Source organism: Onychostoma macrolepis, chromosome 21 (assembly GCF_012432095.1).
Source record: "Onychostoma macrolepis isolate SWU-2019 chromosome 21, ASM1243209v1, whole genome shotgun sequence".
Classification (NCBI taxonomy): Eukaryota; Metazoa; Chordata; class Actinopteri; order Cypriniformes; family Cyprinidae; genus Onychostoma; species Onychostoma macrolepis.
Window position 1 is genome coordinate 29,554,777 of NC_081175.1, and position 21,088 is coordinate 29,575,864.

Genomic DNA, 21,088 nt, shown 5'->3' on the forward strand with positions numbered 1-21,088 from the left:
CTCATTATGAAATTAAAGTAAAACAAATGTAGGATATATTACAGAATCATAAATAGGCCTATGTTTAAGTGAAATATTGCCAATTTTATCAAGATAATCAGCAATGCCAGCAACACTTCCACATGCGCTTCACGAGATGAACTAATAATCATAAAGATCTCGAAACACCAACGACATCACAGGCAATAGTTTCAGAAGTATTCATTACCATCCAGTAATACAAGTCAAGAATTACACTTACTTTGTCAGTAACTGGTCCTGCGACTAACGTTAGTGATGTTGCTCAACACAGAAGCTCCGAAGCTTGTATAAAGAAAAAAAAAGAAAAAAAAACGAGTAGGGGGAGTCTGCAGACCCCTGGAGCAGGCAGCTCTACAGCCAGACAGTTTTACACCCTGTTGTTCCTGATGCGTCCAGTAGAGGGAGGAGTATGAGCCATCAGAACAGAAGCAATCAGAATTTAAATTAAATATAGTTCACACTAAATTAAAAATCTGAGATGGTATAAATATTTGCATATACAGCCTTTATGATCCATGCAATTTTGTTTAATTTTGGAAACAATTAAGGAAATCAAAACCTCATTTCATAACATTTGGAAACCTGATATCAGAATCACAACATGACTACACTGATTGCACTTTTACAATTCACATTTACAGTCCTAAACACATCTTTTAATTACCAGAGCATGTAAAAAACACGTCAAAAATAAATGATCAAATAAATGCCTTTAAAGAACAATTTGAAAATCAATCAAATACATTTGATCATTTCAGAATAACACAACTGCTGTTCATCTCTACACTTCATTTTTCAGTTGTGAAGTTTTCATAGCCAAACTCCCAAACATTTACTATCACAGTAAAGTCGAGGCTGTTTTTGATGCTTTAAATGACAGATACAGAACAATACGTATAAAGTCGAGGCTGTTTCTCTATAAGTTTCTCTATAAAGTTGTCATGCATGAGATCATGATTGAGTGACAGACAGTAAAGTCAGATCATCAGTATTACAGCAGATCAACAGCTGACAGAGAAAAATCACAAAGAACACCTCAAATCATATCAGACTTTAGATGTTTTCCCCCCACAGACATTTAAATTAAATCTATCAATGTACAGAACAAGAAAGGATTAATTTATTAATAAGTGTTCATATAGCCTGATACATTTACAGTATGTTACTATACTCCCCAGGTGAAAAAGACATAGTATTAAATGTATTCAAAATATACTTGAAATCCAAGTAGTATGTTTATAATAAATTTGTATTCCCAACATGCTTATTTGAAGTGCATTAAAAATATACTGAATTGCATTTTAATATATTTCTAAAAGTATACTAGAAGTACTTTTGTATTAAATATATGCTTAGTTATACTTCTAAGAAATATGCTAAACAGAAGCATACTTTTAATGTGTTTATAAAAAGTATACTAGAAATACTTTGGTAATAAATATATGCTTAATTACACTTTTAAGGAATATGCTAAACACAAGCACAATATTACTATATTTCTAAAAAGTATAGTAGAAATACTATGTTAATAAATATATTCTTAGTTACACTTTTAAGGAATATACTAAACACAAGCATACTTTTAGTGATGTTTTAGTGTATTTACAAAAAACACACTTATGTTACTCTTACTTAAAATATATTTTGTGTGTACTTTGTGTAAGAACATAAAATGATTACACTTTTAGTAGGTTTTTAATGTACATTATATTGCAGTAGGCCTACACATGGTTATATTTTAAATATTTATGTATTTATAATTTTAGTATTTGGAAAAGTACGATATTTTGAAAAACATTTTTTACATTTACAATGTACAAACCTTTGTCAAATATTATTAACCATTGCAGTATTTAAAATATGTTGTTTACAATGGGTTATGTTACTTTGGTTGATTAGGCTGTTGTTCATTACATGATACATTAATTGTAATAAGCTAGGTGTTTATAAACTTGTTCAAGCTTGACGCCTTTATTTTCTAATATACATTTACATTTACATATTTACATTTAGTCATTTTGCAGACGCTTTTATCCAAAGCGACTTACAATTTGGGGAACACATGAAGCGATTCATCTTGAAGAGGCAATCCGACAAAGGAAGTGCTTGTAACACCAAGTCTCAGGCATTGTTTAAATAAGTACAAGCTAGCAAGGGAAGGAATAAATAAGGAGAAAGAGTTTTTATTTTTTTATTTTTTATTTTTTATGTGTAGGTTGAAGTCAAGTAGTGTCGAAAGAGATGAGTTTTCAGCTGTTGCTTGAAGATTGACAGGGATCCAGTACTCCGAATATGGGTGGGAAGATCATTCCACCAGCCAGGAATGGTGAACGAGAATGTTCTGGAGAGTGATTTTGAGCCTCTTTGTGATGGTACCACGAGGCGTCGCTCACTAGCAGATCTCAGATTTCTGGAGGGGATGTAGATTCTTAATAGTGAGTGCATGTAGGCGGGTGCTGAGCCTGTGGTTGTTCTATGAGCAAGCATCAGTGTCTTCAACTTGATGCGAGCTGCAATTGGTAGCCAATGCAATGAGATAAAGAGAGGTGTAACATGGGCTCTTTTGGGTTCCTTGAAGACCAGTCGTGCCGCCGCATTCTGAATCATTTGTAGAGGTTTGACTGTGTTTGATGGAAGTCCAGCCAGAAGAGCATTGCAGTAGTCCAGCCTAGAAATGACAAGGGCCTGGACAAGAAGTTGTGCAGCATGCTCCGTCAGAAAGGGCCTGATCTTTCTGATGTTGTGTAGTGCAAACCTGCAAGATCGAGCAGTCTTTGCAATGTGGTCTTTGAAGGTCAGCTGGTCATCAAAGATTACACCAAGATTTCTGACCGAAGTTGATGGGGTAATTGTTGATGAACCTAACTGGATCGTGATGTCATGCTGTAGAGTTGGAGCGGCAGGAAAGACAAGAAGCTCAGTCTTTGCCAGGTTGAGCTGGAGGTGATGTTCTTTCATCCATGCCGAGATGTCCGCCAGGCAACCTGAGATCCTTGCAGCTACCGTTGGATCATCTGGTTGAAAAGAGATAGAGCTGTGTGTCATCAGCATAGCAGTGGTAGGAGAATCCATGTGCCTGTATGATGGGACCCAGTGATGTAGTGTATGTGGAGAAGAGGAGGGGTCCAAGAACCGATCCCTGAGGAACCCCAGTGACCAGTGTATGTGCTTTGGATACCTCCCCTCCCCAGGCCACCCTGAAAGACCTACCAGTGAGATAGGATTCAAACCAGCGAAGTGGAATTCCAGCGATGCCCAGTGATGAGAGAGTGGAGAGGAGTATCTGATGATTGACAGTGTCAAACGCGGCAGATAGATCCAGCAGAATGAGGACTGATGATTTGGAACGGGCTTCTGCAATTCGCAGGGCTTCAGTGACCGAGAGAAGCGCAGTCTCAGTTGAATGGCCACTCCTGAAACCTGACTGTTTAGCGTCCAGTTTGTTGTTCTGTGAAAGAAACAATGAGACCTGGTTGAAGACAACACGTTCAAGTGTTTTCGCTATGAATGGAAGGAGAGAGACAGGTCTATAGTTTTCTATAAGAGAAGTGTTTAATGTAGGTTTTTTGAGCAGTGGGGTTACCCGAGCCTGCTTGAACGCAGTGGGGAAGATGCCTGTGAGGATGGATGTGTTGATGATGTGTGTGAGTGCCGGTAAGAGCATGGGAGAGATTGCTTGCAGAAGGTGCGAGGGGATTGGGTCAAGAGGACATGTTGTAGGATGGTTGGAGAGGAGAAGTTTGGATACTTCAGCCTCCGTCAGGGGACAGAAGGAGAAGATGGGAGGTATAGCAGTGGATGTGGTTGGTTGGGGGTCCTGTGTGCGTGGAGGTGAGAACTGATCACTGATCGATCTAGTTTTGTCTGTAAAAAAAGTAGCAAAGTCATCAGCTGTAATAGAAGTGGTGGGAGGAGGTGGAGGGGGACAGAGGAGATAATTAAATGTTCTGAAGAGATTACTCATGTCTGGAGCACTGTTGATCTTGTTGTGGAAATGTGAGGATTTGGCAGTGTGGACATCAGCAGAGAAAGATGAGAGCAGAGACTGATACCTACTCAGGTCCGACGGGTTGTTTGATTTGTGCCATTTTCTCTCTGCCGCTCTGAGTTTAGTCCGATGTTCACGAAGAACATCAGATAACCAGGGGTTAGAAGGGGCAGCCCATGCTGACCTAGAGGAGAGAGGGCAAATGTCGTCTAGACAAGAAGTTAAGGTAGAGCATAAAGTTTCAGTAGCTGCGTTTACATCCAGAGATGAGAAATGGGTAGGTGAGGGAAGAGAGGAGGATACTACAGAGGAAAGATGGGAAGGAGAAAGGGAGCGCAGGTTTCGTCTAAAAGTAACCGGTAGGGGGGTTGGTGGCACACGGGTAGCAAAATGTAGTGTAAATGTAATGAAGAAATGGTCCGAGATATGTAGCGGTTGTACCAGAATGTTATCTGCAGTACAATTGCGTGTGTAAATTAAATCAAGTTGGTTGCCTGATTTGTGCGTGCTAGTAGTGGTAAGGCGATTGAGATCAAATGAAGCTAGGAGTGAGTGGAAGTCTGTAGCATAAGGCTTGTCTAGGTGAATGTTGAAATCACCAAAGACTAAGAGTGGAGTGCCATCCTCCACAAAGAGGACAACAACCCGTCCAGCTCCTCTAGGAAGGTGGCTAGAATTTGTCCAGGGGGACGGTAGATTACCACAATCTGGAGTTTTATCGGAGCTGATACAGTAATGGCATGACATTCAAATGAGTTGTAATTGCATAGGGTAGAGCGGGTTGAGTATTTCCAATTGTGTGAAACGAGCAGGCCAGTACCCCACCCGACCAACTTGACAAGAAGTATGAGAGAAAGAGATTAGTAGAGAGCAGCTGGGGTTGCTGAGTCTTCTGGACGAATCCAGGTCTCAGTCAAGCCCAAGATGCTGAGAGTGGATTTTAAAGAAAAGGCAGAAATGAAGTCAGCTTTGTTGACGGCTGACTGACAATTCCAGAGATCCACAGAGAAAGCCAGAGGTGTAGTGGAAGATGTAGAGATAGGGCGTAGGTTAGCAGGATTACGTTGCCGTCTGCGTGGGACGTTAGAGCGTGGCTGAGAGAGAACCGGAATGTTTTGGAAACACATGATAGAGGTGGCAGGAAAGAGGATGGAAACGGAGAGTGTGTAAGGGAAGGGGGAAAAAAGAAAAGATACTTAAGTGTGTCGCTCGGTGTCGTTGCTCGGTTAAAGTCGCGCAGGAAAAGTCGATGGTCTTTACCCTCGTCGGTCTTTTACCAATTTTACCAATTACAAACCACATGTCACGTGTCTGCCCTCCTAAATTCCTGTTTTCCCTTATTTGGTTTGGTTCTGGTTCTTATTAGTTAATCATCATTCCAGTGATCAGTCTCAGTGACTACTATTAATTTTGTATGTAATCAATTAAAAGTGATATATAATTGTCCATGAAGGCTAGAAGTGAAACACTCATATTCAGGTGTGCAGAAATATTAGGCATGTTTTCTTTTACAAATGAAATGAGACAACAACAACAACAAAAAAAAAAAAAGAAATATTTAAAGTAAAAAAATGATTAAATCCCCATGAGAAATATAAAAAAATAAAGTAATTCAGAAATTGCAAAGTTAAGACATGACCATGGACAGCAAAATGCTCATTGGGTCAGCATGGTCAGAAAAAAAAGAAGAGACGCATGTTAACTGCAAAAGAATTAAGAATTAAGTTGAAGAATTAGGTGTGAAACCATCAGGAACCATTTAGTCTCCAGCGCCACCATTTTCCAGAACTGCAACCTTCCTGGAGTCTCCAGAAGAGCAAGGTGTCTGGTTCTCAGAGACTTTGCTTGGGTAAAGAATCCTAAAAAAATGATCTTCACTTAATAAGAACAACATGCTGAAGAGCAGTAAAATACATGATGACTGATATTTTATAGGCTTTATGGACAGATAAGCTGAGAGTGACTCTTGAAGGACCAGCATCACATCCTCTTGTGCCACTGTTTGAAGAAATTATCTTCCAGAATCTGGCAGAAAGTTTTAGGAGCTACAAAAGTAATAGTAGTTACTATGATTGATGTGGTTTGGAATTTATAAAATGTGCCTGGAAAGAAAATATGATAAGAATATCAACTTTCATAATAATGATGCATACATTGTAGAAACATTGAGATTTAAATTAATAAAAATATATTTACAAAGCGATTAAACAAAACTAAATATGTAATCACCTTGTGATGAGCTGAAGAGAGGAAGCATCCAGCGCAGCTCTGAGATCTGCTGATGTGCAGACACTGACACGTACTGATACTGTACTTTGACTCCTCCTCCAGCTGAACTTCTACACTTTCCATTCTCATCAATATTTCAGATCTATCGGTCTAGATCAGGAGAGACTGTAGATAAAAAAAAAATTAAAAAAACATCTGGTAATCTTCATTACTAAATAAAGGCTCATGATTTGTGGCCGAGTGTACTCACAATACTCACACTACCATTAAAAAAACATTATATATAATAAAAAGTTTAATGAAAGTAATGGAGTTGTTCTCACATTGGGATGAAAGACAGCTGTGATGAGGTTACCTAAAAAAACCCACAGCGTTCTCATACATGATTATTCAGGCAAACCCACTCTCTTCTAGTCATGGAGTAAATGTAATTCTTTAATCGAACAGGAACTATTGGCTCAGGTGTATTCCTCAGTTTTCCCTCAGAAGTTTTAGTTCCTCACATGTCTGTGATATGTTATGTTACTGTATCTTCATCAGGAGTGATGTGTTCCTCAGAGAACAAGGTTTAAACAAAAGGAACAACTTCAGGCAAGTTACTGCACTTCAAGATGACTCCAGTAAATAACTCCAAAGAAAAAAAAAAGAAAACAAATGAATTTTATATATATAAAATTCTCTTCACTGTTTGTGCCTTTCATGACAGTCATGAGTTTTGTGACTTTGCTCATGTTTTTTCTTTAAACACTTCTCTTTGGTTTACAACGCCTACCTTTCAAGCTGAACAGGTTTGCTCAAGTACTTTTATTTTCTATCCCACTGTCCTTCTGAACACACTGCACTACAAATGTATTATTAATGTACTGATTTGCTGCAGATTAGACTTTTTCTTTATTCCTTTACTGTAGTGCAGATCAGTACAACTGACTGGTTTTGTCTGTTTTGTACCAGAGGTTTGCACTTCTAACAAAACAATGTTAATACGATTTATTCCTACAGTGGGGAATAACAGATGATTCATTTTTAAAGCTGTTTCACATAATGTATACCGGAATACAGTATCAATGGAGCCTGAAAGTGTTTTTGTAATGCTACGAAGATGCCAAAACTACCGGCACTGGGCCACAATCACACCGACAAGAAATTAAACACTTAGCTGGCACTCGTCTGACACTAGTTACTGAAACTGAGCCGACACTGGGTCACAATCACGCTGACACCTAGCCAGTACTAGTCTTGTTCACTAAATAAATAAATTATATACATACATACATACATAACATACATTACATACAGAATTACAACTTCTAAAATGTATTAAAGACTCCTTCCAGTTTTTACATAAAACCAGAGCTTTGAATAATTAGTTTTTCCACAAAATGACATTGTTACCTTAAAATCCTTAAGATAGCATCTACTTCCAACTAAAATAAAATATATTTTACAGTGTCCTTGTTAAGCCTACATGTACTTATGCATGTCAACTAAATATGTCACCTTTACTAAGATCCAGGGTTTGACCCTCACCCCATTTCTTTTCATGGCATCCCCACCAACTACCCCATACCATCCATATCCATCCATATAACATTTGAAAGATACCGTTAAAAGAATTTGTTAATATTCGGGCCCACAATCTTTTCTTCCCCATCTCTGCCCAAAGTGAATTAAATCGTTAATTTCCAAATGTAGAAAAAAAGAGAATGTTCGATAAAAAGAAAAAATATTAATAGGAATTAAATTTAAAAATGCACTAAAAATAACATAACATGGGCAGGTAAAAGATATTCCCCCAGTTTCACAGACAAGGCTTAAGCCTAGTCCCAGACTCGTTCTGGTGGTCAGAGCTCTGTAGCGTCGACCAGACGGCAGCAGTTCAAAGAGGGAGTGCGCTGGATGAGAGGGTCCAGAGTGATTTCAGCCCTTCTGCTCACTCTGGATGAGTGCAGTTCTTGGAGAGTGGGGAGGGTTGTACCATTGATTCGCTCAGCAGTCCGGACTACCCTCTGTAGTCTTCTGAGGTTAGATTTGGTAGCTGAGCTGAACCAGTTACTGAAGTGCAGAGGACGGATTCAATGATGGTGGAGTAGAACTGTTTCAGCAGCTCCTGTGGCAGGTTGAACTTCCTCAGCTGGAGAAGGAACCTCTGCTGGGCCTTTTTAACAGTGTTCACAAATGTTAACCTGACTAGTAAAATTAAAATGTATGACTCTGCAAATCTGTTAAAATGATTTACATCAACTGCAAACAACTAATTAATTGTGATTTTTATCTCAACAGGTTTGTTATTACTTCAATTTTAAGAATAAAAAGTAATATACTGACAGTGATGCATGTGCAACAACAATAATGTTCTGGGCTGTGTTTCCCAAAAACATCGTAAGCTTGAGCACATCATAGACCACTGAAACCAATGGAGCTACGGTCAATTTAGGCTTACGATGCTTTTGGGAAACGCAGCCCTGATCTACTGTCTTAACATAATGTATGTAATATATATGCTGTTTTTTTGTTTTTTTTTAACAGCATTGTGCCCATTTACATGACAAGGTCAGCATCACAATCTGTAACATTTTAAATTATTATATAAAAGATTTTAATGACATAAGACAGAAATTTTACACTCCTCTAAATTGTACTCCATATTATTTGCAACAGATCATCTGCAAGGAGACATGACTACATGACAGAACACATGTAGATCAATCTGCAGACGAAAGACAAGAAAAGAACGGAAGAGAAAAATGGCAAGTTTAAACCTAATGAACCAGGAGAAGAAAAGACACTGATATTAGTCAGACGGAAGACAAAACACACTTTCATGTCTTTAATCATCAGCACCATTTCTCATTCTCTAGTCTCTGAATGGGTCCTAAATGTTCATTCATTCATTCATACATTCATACATTTGGCAGACTTTTTTTTTTTTTTCTTTTTTTTTAATCTAAAGCAGCTTACACTGAATTCAAGATCAGTTCATATTTCATGAATCAGTTCATCTGTTCCCTGGGAACTGAACCCATGATCTTGGTGTTGCGAGCACCATTCTTGTCCAGAACTGCTGTAATCAGATGTTTGTGTTTTTCATTTCTAGTTTCTCAAGATCCAGACGGCTTCATTCTGATGTTTCAGAGCGAGTCACAGATTCTCACACATCATATCCAGCAGCTGATTTCTGTTCCTGGAGATTAAGCTTCAGACAGAGTTCAGTTTTCTGAAGATCAGCCCTGTGTTCCTGGAGATCTGGTTTAGACTCATCTTTGCAGGAGACAGATCTGCAGGAACAGAATCAAGCTTCTGAGGGACATAATAACCACAAAAATATGAGATGTGAGGAAAAACCATTTCAATGCTTTTTTTTGTGAGCAAATGCAACATTTGGCAGAAGAATGCAAGTGAACACAATGTACCTGATAATGACAAGTGTTTTAGTCCAAAGTGTGTGTTTTCTCTTTAAAAGCAGCCGTTCCCTTCATCAAACCAGTAAAGTATTCTTCATCATGTCATTCAGTGATGAAGCAGTCAGTGTTTTATCGTCCGAGGAAAGGAAAAGCCTGAATGAGTCGAGGAGCTCTGGCTGCTCTGTTATAGTTGGAGTAACATTCATCTCTCAAATCAACACAAAGCTGATCAGCTTCATCCTGTGATCACACATTTCTCTCCTGATGGGACTGTTCTCCTCCAGGACGAGGGTACGGGGATCACTGAAGGGTTCAGGAATATAACAAAACCTTCACCATCACCAGATCTCAACTCATTTGAACACCTGCAGACTGACAGCGCTCTGCATCTCCATCAAAACACCAAACGAGGGAATATCTTCAGGAAGAAGGAGCAGTGAACGAGAATGATCTGGAAAGTGATTCTGTGTCTCTGTGATGATGCTGTACATCGAGGCGTCGCTCTCATTTATGTATTGTCCTGCACACTGTATGATATTATCTGGAATATAGCATGGTTCAGCAATGCCAGGTTTGATTCCCAATGAATTCATGAAGTTATAAGATGTATAGCTTTGATGCAGTGATTACCAAACCCCTACTGCACACCTTTAATGTCTCCTTAAAGTCTGATACAGCTGCTTAAGTTCGTGGAGTCTCTACTAATGAATTGATTGACTACATTGCAAGAAATATGAACTAGAATACAATATTATTTGTATAACTGTATTGCAATAAATCCATAGTACTCCAAGGAATAAAACTGGTTTACACTTGTAAAAATAAATAAAAGTAGAGAAAACTTTCCTTAAACAGCTTGTTTGTTTATTTTCATGATGTACTTTATCTTTCAATGGATAAACAACAGCAAGAGTAAGAAATGTGTTTTAATTGATTATTAAAGCAGGGATCTGTTCTGTCTTGAGTTCTTGTGTAAGATCAGATATAAAACAAAGACAATACAACTATCTACAGGAGATCATCAGTATTACAGCTGAGAAAAATCACATCAACCTCTACAACTGAATCTATAAATGTAAATTACAGGTTTAATGTACAGTTTAATCAGCCTGCCGGTTATTATCTATTTTGACATTATACTATGTCCTTAAATTCATTATAGCACTAATAAAGAGAAGCTTCAAACACTGTCCTTTAATTAAAAAAAGATATGACCTTGGAGCACACAACCAGTCATAAGGGTCAATTTTTGAGATTTATACATCATACAAGCTGAATAAATAAGCTTTCCATTGGTGTATGATTTGTTATGATAGGACAATATTTGGCTGAGATACAACTATCTGGAATCAAAAAAAATCAAAATATTGAGAAAATCGCCTTTAAAGTTGTCCAAAAATAAACAAACAAAATACACACACACACACACACACACACACACACATATATATATATATATATATATATATATATATATACATTCCAGTCATGAAAATAAAACAGAAATTTAATGTAAATTAATTTCATAAAACTCACAAAAATCTCAGAAACACACCCAAAACCTGCTCAAACGTTTAGCAACTTATATACTAGATACTGTTTTACGTAGGCCTACTGTTTTAATCTATTTTTTACGTTTGTGCTTATTGTTGTGTTGCTTCTATGACCAGAACCTTTGTATTACTAAGAATCAGTAGTTTATTATAAGTTTGAACTGTTCTTGTCTTGCATAACCTTTCAGCCATTATACTGTACAAACTGTACAAGCTGATATTAATCCCAGTTTTCATATCTTCATATTGATAGTCATAGTTTTCATATTGTTTTTCAAACTATTGTTGTCAGATTTGTCATCAGCTCTCTCCTTCTCTCTTAAAGCAGTTATATCCTCATGAAGCTGATTATCACTGATCCTGTAATATAACATGATTCAGATTCAGACACATCAGATGTGTGTGATGAGTCTCTTTATGCTCCATGTGTGAGATTATGATCCTCATTCATCTTCAGATCAGATCTCTTCTCACTGGAACCTGAAACTAAAAGCCTTTGAGATTGCAGTGAAAAATATACTTGTGCCATCTACTGGACAAAGATGGAAACAACCGTAATGTATCACAATAAATAGAAAACACTAGTGACACATTTCTATTAACAATTCCTTAAATTCTATTTAATACACATCATATTTTTAAAAGTTAATTCAGTGAATGTAATTCAGTTTTCAACTCACAAATACTAATGCTGAAACTTATAGCAAACCAACTTTTAGCAGCTTTGATAACGAGACTTTTTATGACTGATGCATGATTTTACACACATTCTTCCAAAAAAGTCAAATGCACTTTACAAAACAAGGGTAAAACAACGGTGTTAGATGATTTTAAAGTTGGAGGAGAAAATGAGATGGAGTTTTTAACCAACGTACAAAGAAGAAGAAATAACCGTGTGTGACCTTCCAACAGGATTACGTAATGTGTGCATCGCAGAGCTGGAGCAAGCCAAGCATTTGTGGTTAAAAGTGTATAAATATATATTTTTTAAGAAAATGGCTGATCGTTTCGCTAGATAAGACCCTTATTCCTCGTCTGGGATCGTGTAGAGCTCTTTGAAGCTGCACTGAAACTGCATTTTGGACCTTCAAAGTCCACTCTATGGAGAAAAATCCTGGAATGTTTTCCTCAAAAACCTCAATTCCTTTCAACTGAAGAAAGAAAGACATGAACATCTTGGATAACAGGGGGTGAGTAAATTATCAGGACATTTTTATTTTGGAAGTGAACTTATCCTTTAAGTGGAGCAAAGTCTCTTCTTCTCCAAACTGAAAAACACAGTCACATTCCAGCAAACAGTCTCTGTCAGCGGTGTGTGGAGCTCACTTCCATCTCCTCGAATCCACCAGCACTCCTCCAGCAGGTGAGGTGTTGCCGGATCACACACCTGATGAGACGCATCTATCGGCTCAGGCTCAAGGACGATTGTATGGTCTTCAGCTTCTCCTTCTGATTCACAGGAAACCAGCACCCACTCAATCCACATAAACCCTCCCAGATAGCTGCGCTCGTGTAACAGGGTTCAGTGCAGGATCGAGCTCAGGGAATGTGATCTGAATTCCTCCACAAGCTCCTCGAGGGAGCGCTTCCTCTGCTCAAGGCAAAGCAGGTGAACGACGGTGAAGTGATCCATCGAAAACAAAATCTGAACAAAATAATAAAACGAAATCAAAGACACGCCATTTTACTGTCAGGTTTGTGGGTCGGATCTCCTGTCAATCAAACCAGTAACCATGGCAACAAACACTACAAAAGGAAAAACTAAAATTCCAAACTCAGTGATATCGTGACAGCAGTATTGAGACACAGATCTGAGAAAGAGTTTGTTCAAGAGTCTGTTTGTTTGTGATCAGATGAGTCTGAAAAAGCTGAAAGAATCCATGAGCTGAACAGATTGTAGTCTGGATGGATGCAGTCTGAGATGATGATGATGAAGATGATGATGAAGATGTTCAGGTTTTCTGCTGCTGGTGTCTCAGTAATGGTGTTTGTTCTTGAGAACATCTGAAGGGTTTTGATGTGAGAATCTCACCTCAGATCTGAACTCAGACTGAATCTTTACAGGCCCGTCTGGATCACATTAGACTAGAAATCACAAACAGATACAGATATTCACATTGTTTTAGATTATCAAAATAATACATCAATTAAACAATCAATCAGATATCTGTAATGTTTAATTAATCTGTGACTGCAGAGATCAGCTGATTGTACTAGAAGACGAGTTTAAAGACGATATCTGAATACTTACAGTCTGGATTTATTCTGTCCATACTCTTCCGTCTCACAAGTCTCTGTCTGATATTCTCTTCTGATTCACTGGTTTGTGTTTCATTTCTGGCGTCTATTTTTCTTGTAGTTCTCTTGTTTTTGCCTGTTCTGTGGTTTCTGATGCTCCAGCAGTTTTCATGTGTTTTTCTTTCTACACTCCAGTCGTATCTGTAATCACACAAATACAGTTTGATTAAAGCCAGCAGTGTTAAAGTGATTGATTACATGTCTCTGTGGAATGCTTGATTCTGATTGGTCGTTTGTGACACTCTGATGTGTGTTATTCCCTGATAACAACCGGTAAAAACTAATATCACAGGCTCATCCGGGTCACTGAAGTCAGCGATATTCGCTTGCTAGGAACAGTTTTTCTTGGTGGAAGCTTTGTGTTTGGTTAGATAATAAAATATTAAAACTCAAGATAATATCATGTGTACATTGTTTAATTATGTCATCCTGGTATCACGAACTCACTCTCTTGTTTCAGAGAGAAACAAGATTTTGCGATAATTATTTTGTGCTGTAAAGGATTATATGAATAAGTAACAAACTGGTAAGATTTTAATACAGCGTCATCTTAAATCAACATCTTTTATCACTAATTATTCATGTGCTGAAATGTTGTGTAATAAGTGTTATGAATGCATCGTATCCCTAGAAAGTCCGACTAGTTTGAACTTGCTGATTGCAACTGCATTCTTCACAGAAGCTTCAGCTCAGATCAATGTTTCTTGTCTAATTATTTACTTTTGTGGCAAGCAGCCGTGTAATAAGCAGGATATGTACAATCATCCGGTTCTTATCCCAAAATAAAGGCCTTCAGTCACAGTCCTCCGGTTCGCATCTGGCTGCTGATACGCCTGACAGGCTTTATTCTGTGATAACAACCGGCTGGATGTACATTATCCCTTACATAACATCATATCATGTGACATCAGATCAATTCCTGATCAATCAGCTGCATGAACTCAGTGATGAGAAGATGAATTAAAACTATAATATTCCTAATAAATCTGCTGAAGTACTGTATGTGAAGTATTGGGTACGGTTTTCTCTTCTCACCTCATTTTGATCCTGTTTGATTACGGTAATCTAAATGACACTGTCTGGATCAGGACACACTGTAAATGAAGAAAATTGGTTGTAATTCACAGTTTTAATCACCATTATCCATATCAGAAACTGCAGTTTCTATAGAATTTGGCTATAGAAATCTGTAGATGTACCAAATTATTCATTGATTAATTGTTAAGATCAGATTAAATAATAGATTAATGTATTACACTGAATGAGAAGAGATGCAAATGAAATGTTTGAGCATTATGAATGGCAGTTACTGTAAATGAAACGATTATGCTGTATAGATGAAACACTTGTGTTGTGTAGAGAATAGGATACTTGTTCTCGTTCGTTATCTCGTGTTCAAGATCCAAGGGCATGTCTCCACTCGATGTTTCAGAGAACCGGGGTTACGAACAGTATTGATTTTATGTTTTGTACCAACACAACTGAAAACATTTCACTTTTGAAAACAGTGCACTTCTGATGATCTGTAGTAATATTAGTACTGAGAGATTAGAAAATGTAACAGTTGCTTGTATAAACTACACTAAAGTTAAGCAAACTGTAAATAGAGTCTGAAGTGATGCTGAGATTCAGATCCTGTACACATATATAACATGAACTCAACAAAAAGAAAATAAAAAATTTCTAAAATGAATATGTATTTAGAAACATGTTTCTCACCTGTGAGAAGAAGAGAGATGCACAACAATCCAGAGTGTTTATAAACTCATGCAAAATATATTATAACAGCCAGTGTAATACAGATTTACTTTTCCTATATTCTGTCTGTGCGTATATCTGTTAAAAAATACAGATACATTTTTTTTTTAAATACTGAATTTTTTTACTTTTTTTTTTTTTTTTTTTTTTACATTTGTTAGTGGTTATTGTGCAATATAGATTTACTATTCAGTTACATAATGCTTAATACTGTACGCTATCATTACTGTTCAAAATTAATAATAAATAATACCCTTCAAAAATGGTTACAGATGAAAGTGTTGAATTAGCTTGTGATGAGCTGAATCTCCACCGCTTGTGTTTCTCTGAGATTGAGATCTGAGTTATATACGACACAGAATGTAACACCCTCCTGATGTGTGTCATCTCATGCATTCGTAATCCACATTCTTCTTGCCTGATGTCATTGTATGTGCTGTTTGCACTTTGTTGATTTCTATGTATTCTAGTCAAGTCAAGTCAAGTTGAGCTTTATTGTCATTCCGCTACATGCGGGGCATACAGTGGAACGAAATGTCGTGCCTCACAGGACCACGGTGCTACATAAATATAGGCATACAACAATGGAGTAAGACAATATAAACCTATACACAACTATCCTACTGATAGATTTTGACTATAAATATGCTATCTATAAAAAGTACCTATACAAACTAAAAAATAAAAACTATACAAACTATACGAATGCTTCAGATAAATACTGTACATGTGCAAGGAGAAACATTGAGTTCAAGCAGCTGGCTGGGGAACAGTGCAGGATGATTTGTAGTGCATGAGCATGTAAACATACATATATTACTGAGTTCTTTTTGTGGGATTTGTGTACACACAGCAGTGTGTGTGAAAAGTGACTAGTGTGCATAGAGGAGGAGCTCCTCTACCTAAAGTCTATTACTTTATTAATAAAATATCAGCTGAGGTGTCTAAAACATGAGGTATTTGTTGTGTTGGCGTCAGAACCATCCCTGGTCATGGAACGCCGTGGTTTGAGAGTCCTGCTTCACACTCATAGCCTAAGCTTTACTCCGCCTCTGTCTGCACACATAACACATATGAATGAAAGTTTTCCCCTGCACTTCTGTAAGTTTTCTGTACACAAACTCATACTAGTTTTGCCTGTTTTACAGGCTTTGAGAATCTTTACCTTGAATCTTCACTGATATTGTTGGAAGCTAAAGTAATTGTAACTTTAGGTAGCAACTATCAGGTTAAGCCCTGGGTTTTTCTATCACTTCTAAGAAAGACTTTTAGCTTTAAAGAATAACAGCAAAGTTCATGTAGTCAGAACTCTTTTGGAGTCAGATAAATAAATAATCCTTCATCTGATTTTTGTTCTGATTATTGTCAAATCAGTCAATCAATATCTTGCTGGTTATATATATATTTTTAATATGTTTGATTATGTTTTTTGTATAATAATTTTTTTATAGTATTGTACACTAATCAAGTCAAGTCAAGTCACCTTTATTTATATAGAGCTTTTAACAATACAGATTGTGTCAAAGCGACAATAATGTAAAATGACATGATTAAACATTAAATTTTCAGTTAAAGGCATTTCATTATTGAATTCAGTGATGTCATCGTCGACGATATCTCTGGAAATGAAGTGTCCCCAACTAATCAAGCCAGAGGCGACAGCATCGATGACAGAATGGAAAAAACAAAACAGGCTCAGTCGGGGGACCGGTTCTCCATACTAATGAACGTTAACAGCTTTCTAAAGAGAAAACACACACAACTCTCAATATCACACCAGATTTCTGCGTCAGTTCTACAGTTTGACATTTTCTTCATCTGCGTATAATCAGTAATATCTCACCTCATCTGTGAGCGTCTCTGCTGGTCTTTCTGAATCATGACAAACTTATCAAGCTATCAAGATAACAGAGCTGACGATGAAATATGATTGTAAACATCATAAAGACACACAAGGTTTTCCTCTTAATTCTGTTCTGTTGGACTCGTCTCAGTGTCTGTTTCTCTCTCGATTCATTCGATCGTCTCTCATCTATTTTCGTCATTTACTCTCCACAGATCATCTACCATTCACATTTCTCTTCATTTTGTTTTTGCATTATATTTGTGGCAAAAAAAAATTTGAAATGCAATTTAGAATTAAAGTTTAACATTTGTTAATAATTGCTGTGCTGTACAGATTTACATTCCAGTTTCATTGTAATAAAATATCATTATATTTTTGTTCAGTTAGAGATCTTCACAACACAAAGATAAGTGTTTTGATCACCTTTCATGAACTGAAGAGAGTCTGGGCAAATATTTGATTTATTTTCAAATTTCCATTATGAATAATCAGTAAGTTGATTTGCTGATTTGTTTCTCAGTGCGAGACATCAGGAGTTTGTTCATGTTTTCATCAGCTGGAGTGAAGCTGCAGGTAAAGTATGAGAGATTTCTATGAAACTCTGATAAATGACTGTATTTGTCCAGTTTAAGCACTAGAATATCCAGAGTCTTGTAGGGAGCAAATTTATTTCCTTATAAAATTAATTCTGAGGCCAAAACTCAGAAACTCTCCCAAAGACAGATGCCATGCAATAAAGCCATGAAACTAACCTGGAGAAGAGATCTCCAAAGACAACGAAAGATCTCCAAAGAGAACAAAAGATCTTCAAAGAGAACAAACACCACCCTGACCAAACTTATCTCGTTGATCATTTACGACCCCATTCTCCCCTGCCCTCTCTACCTCTCTCTCTTTTCCCCCAAAAAAGCTTCACTCAAAGTTCATTGAGAATAGCTATATACCCATCATATATCTTGTGAACCCGTTGTTTTTCACCTTCATGTTTGGTATCATTTTAAAGGTCTCTGTGTGATTGGTAAAATGGTCTCAATTTCACAGTAGTCACTTATATTATGGGAAATATTGAAAACTTAAGTTAACTCTGTACTTCTGTTGTGGGCGGTCTCCTTTCAAAACATGATAAACATTGCTCTACAGGTGTGAACATTTGGGGCACGAGAACATCTCCTCCTGAGGTTTCTCATCCCCCATACACAGATCTAATCTGTTTTGGGGCAGAGAATAAATGTTTATGGGCCTTATGTTCTGGTAGTATTTAAGGGAAAGTTGCAAATCAGTCTGCGCGATTCTGCAGCCAGATCAGCCCGTATTGTGGAGGGTATTTAATATGTTCCACTATGTATTTTCTTCTTGAATTCAGGTAAACATTTTAATCTTAGATTCATCTTTGAACAACTGATGTTATGTATTTTCTTATTTTAAGACTAAGAAAAAGAAAAGACTAAGTAAACTACACTTTTTGTCATAAGCAAGCAGTTGGCGGCAGACAACTAGGTATTAGTCTACCTGCATCCTCTGACTAACATCAGACTGGCGAAATTGTGATCGTGAGACCGGCGCTTCGGCCGACGCTATAGGCTCAAAAGAGACATTAGGTCCCCAGTGAACGGATAATTGAAAGTATGGGATATCGAGGATAATCAAATATCTAAATTAATATATAAGCGATATTTGTGATCAGTTTTTAATTAGTCTAAATTTAATGATCACTTGGAATTGGAGTCAGATCAGAATTGGAGCAAGATCAAAATTGAAATTAAATCCTGATATATTCAGAAGCGCAGTTAAAAGACCGAACATGCACTAAACCTTCGACCAGGCCGCTGGATTCCGTTGTTTGGACTAGCGGGTGGATCCTTACAGTCTGATGCTGCTGAAATCATTCATTCATCACAGTGATGTATTTTCTCTTCATGACTCGTCTCTCTGTGTTTGTGTTGTGAATGATCTGCTGATGTAATCAGTGTCAGGTTACTCACGCTGCTCAAGACATCACTCTTCTCTGAATTCAGCTGCAGGATCTTTAGACAAGCTGCAGAAGTTATCAAATGAGTTTCTGATTTTCACAACTCTTACTGAATTACCACTTTACATAATCAACAGTGGAAAAAAACTAATGTTTCTCTCAGCAACAGGCATTTAATCAAGACTGCACAGAAGATATAATGGCCATATGACGAGGAATCATAACCTCTGGACTAGTATTACATACATTTGTGTTGTGCTTTGCTTCTTGCAACTATATATATTTTTTCATCCCTGAATTTCATTTTAGTGATTGTATTCCTACATTTTGTAATCCATACATTTAGAGGCTACTGAAGCAGAAGAGTCCCAACACAGTGTTTCTTCAGGCTGTTATCTTCAACTCTAATGCTGGATAAAAACAGTGTCAACTTTAATAAAAAGTACTGGTTAGCCAGATAATATTTTATATATCTTATTATTCATATCTTACTATTCTTACTGCATCTTCCTATTTATTGTTCACAGTATACATAAGTCATTCTTTACATGAAAATAAAAAGCTGCGTTCATACTTTATGAAGATGGCTCCTCACAAGAAGATTCATGGAGCTGTGGCAGCAAAAAAGACCCAAATATAAACTCAACTCTGTACAATCATACAGTAACATAAGTACAGCAATAACAATAATTATTATATGTGATCACTGTAAAATGATCAAATTCCGAAAAACATATTTACAAATATAAAATACATTACACATACAGGTGCATCTCGATAAATTAGAATGTCATGAAAAAGTTATTCAACTCAAATTGTGAAACTCATGTATTAAATAAATTCAATGCACACAGACTGAAGTAGTTTAAGTCTTTGGTTCTTTTAATTGTGATGATTTTGGCTCACATTTAACAAAAACCCGCCAATTCACTCTCAACAAATTAGAATACTTCATAAGACCAATAAAAAAACATTTTTAGTGAATTGTTGGCCTTCTGGAAAGTATGTTCATTTACTGTATATGTACTCAATACTTGGTAGGGGCTGCTTTTGCCTGAATTACTGCAGCAATGCGGCGTGGCATGGAGTCGATCAGTCTGTGGCACTGCTGAGGTGTTATGAGAGCCCAGGTTGCTCTGATAGTGGCCTTCAGCTCTTCTGCATTGTTGGGTCTGGTGTCTCTCATCTTCCTCTTGACAATACCCCATAGATTCTCTATGGGGTTAAGGTCAGGCGAGTTTGCTGGCCAATCAAGCACAGTAACACTATGGTCATTAAACCAGCTTTTGGTACCTTTGGCAGTGTGGGCAGGTGACAAGTCCTGCTGGAAAATGAAATCAGCATCTCCATAAAACTTGTCAGCAGAAGGAAGCATGAAGTGCTCTAAAACCTCCTGGTAGATGGCTGCATTGACTGTGGACGTCAGAAAACACAGTGGACCAACACCAGCAGATGACATGGCAGCCCAAACCATCACTGACTGTGGAAACTTCACACTGGACTTCAAGCAACATGGATTCTGTGCCTCTCCACTCTTCCTCCAGACTCTGGGACCTTGATTTCCAAATGAAATGCAAACTTGACTTTCATCTGAAAAGAGGACTTTGGACCACTGAGCAACAGTCCAGTTCTTTTTCTCCACAGCCCAGTTAAGATGCTTCTAACGTTGTCTAAATAAATCTAAAATATATGAAAGTTTCACTTTTTGAAATAAGTTAAAAGAAAAAATGAACTTTTTTCACAACATTCTAATTTATTGAGATGCACCTGTATTCATCTAATACAAAAACTGCCCATATTTACTGTCTCTGTATCTCAAACAGCAGAACATAACAAGAGTGCAAGAACTGATCAAATGTTTGCAAACTTAAATGCAGTATGTAATGCTGTACACACATGTTTTTGTTTCGGTCAGTTTTAGACTCATTCAGCAGCTTATCATGCCAGCAATGTGATGCAATCATTCTTGGGTGTCATTTTTGCAGAGCATTTGTCACTATTCATGTCATTTCAAAGCAGCTACAC

The 21,088-nt window shown here is 37.2% G+C and overlaps 1 protein-coding gene and 1 long non-coding RNA gene across 3 annotated transcripts; both read right to left on the bottom strand.

Annotated features, from left to right (window-relative positions):
* Positions 1-2,238: 2,238 nt before the first annotated feature.
* On the bottom strand, positions 2,239-3,379 carry LOC131528406 (uncharacterized; the record flags this gene model as incomplete). Its single annotated transcript, XM_058757487.1, has 2 exons — positions 2,239-3,035; positions 3,232-3,379. Coding segments are annotated over 2 exons (945 nt in total), but the record flags the coding sequence as incomplete, so codon positions are not given.
* A 7,752-nt stretch (positions 3,380-11,131) lies between these two features.
* Positions 11,132-15,553, bottom strand: LOC131529127 (uncharacterized). 2 transcript variants are annotated; one of them, XR_009268010.1, is made up of 4 exons: positions 15,210-15,553; positions 14,526-14,584; positions 13,444-13,631; positions 11,132-13,277 (listed from the first exon to the last, which is right to left on the bottom strand). It is a non-coding gene; the product is annotated as an uncharacterized LOC131529127 (long non-coding RNA). The 2 variants fall into 2 exon arrangements; XR_009268009.1 differs by having other exon boundaries at positions 14,526-15,553.
* Between the last annotated feature and the right edge of the window lie 5,535 nt (positions 15,554-21,088).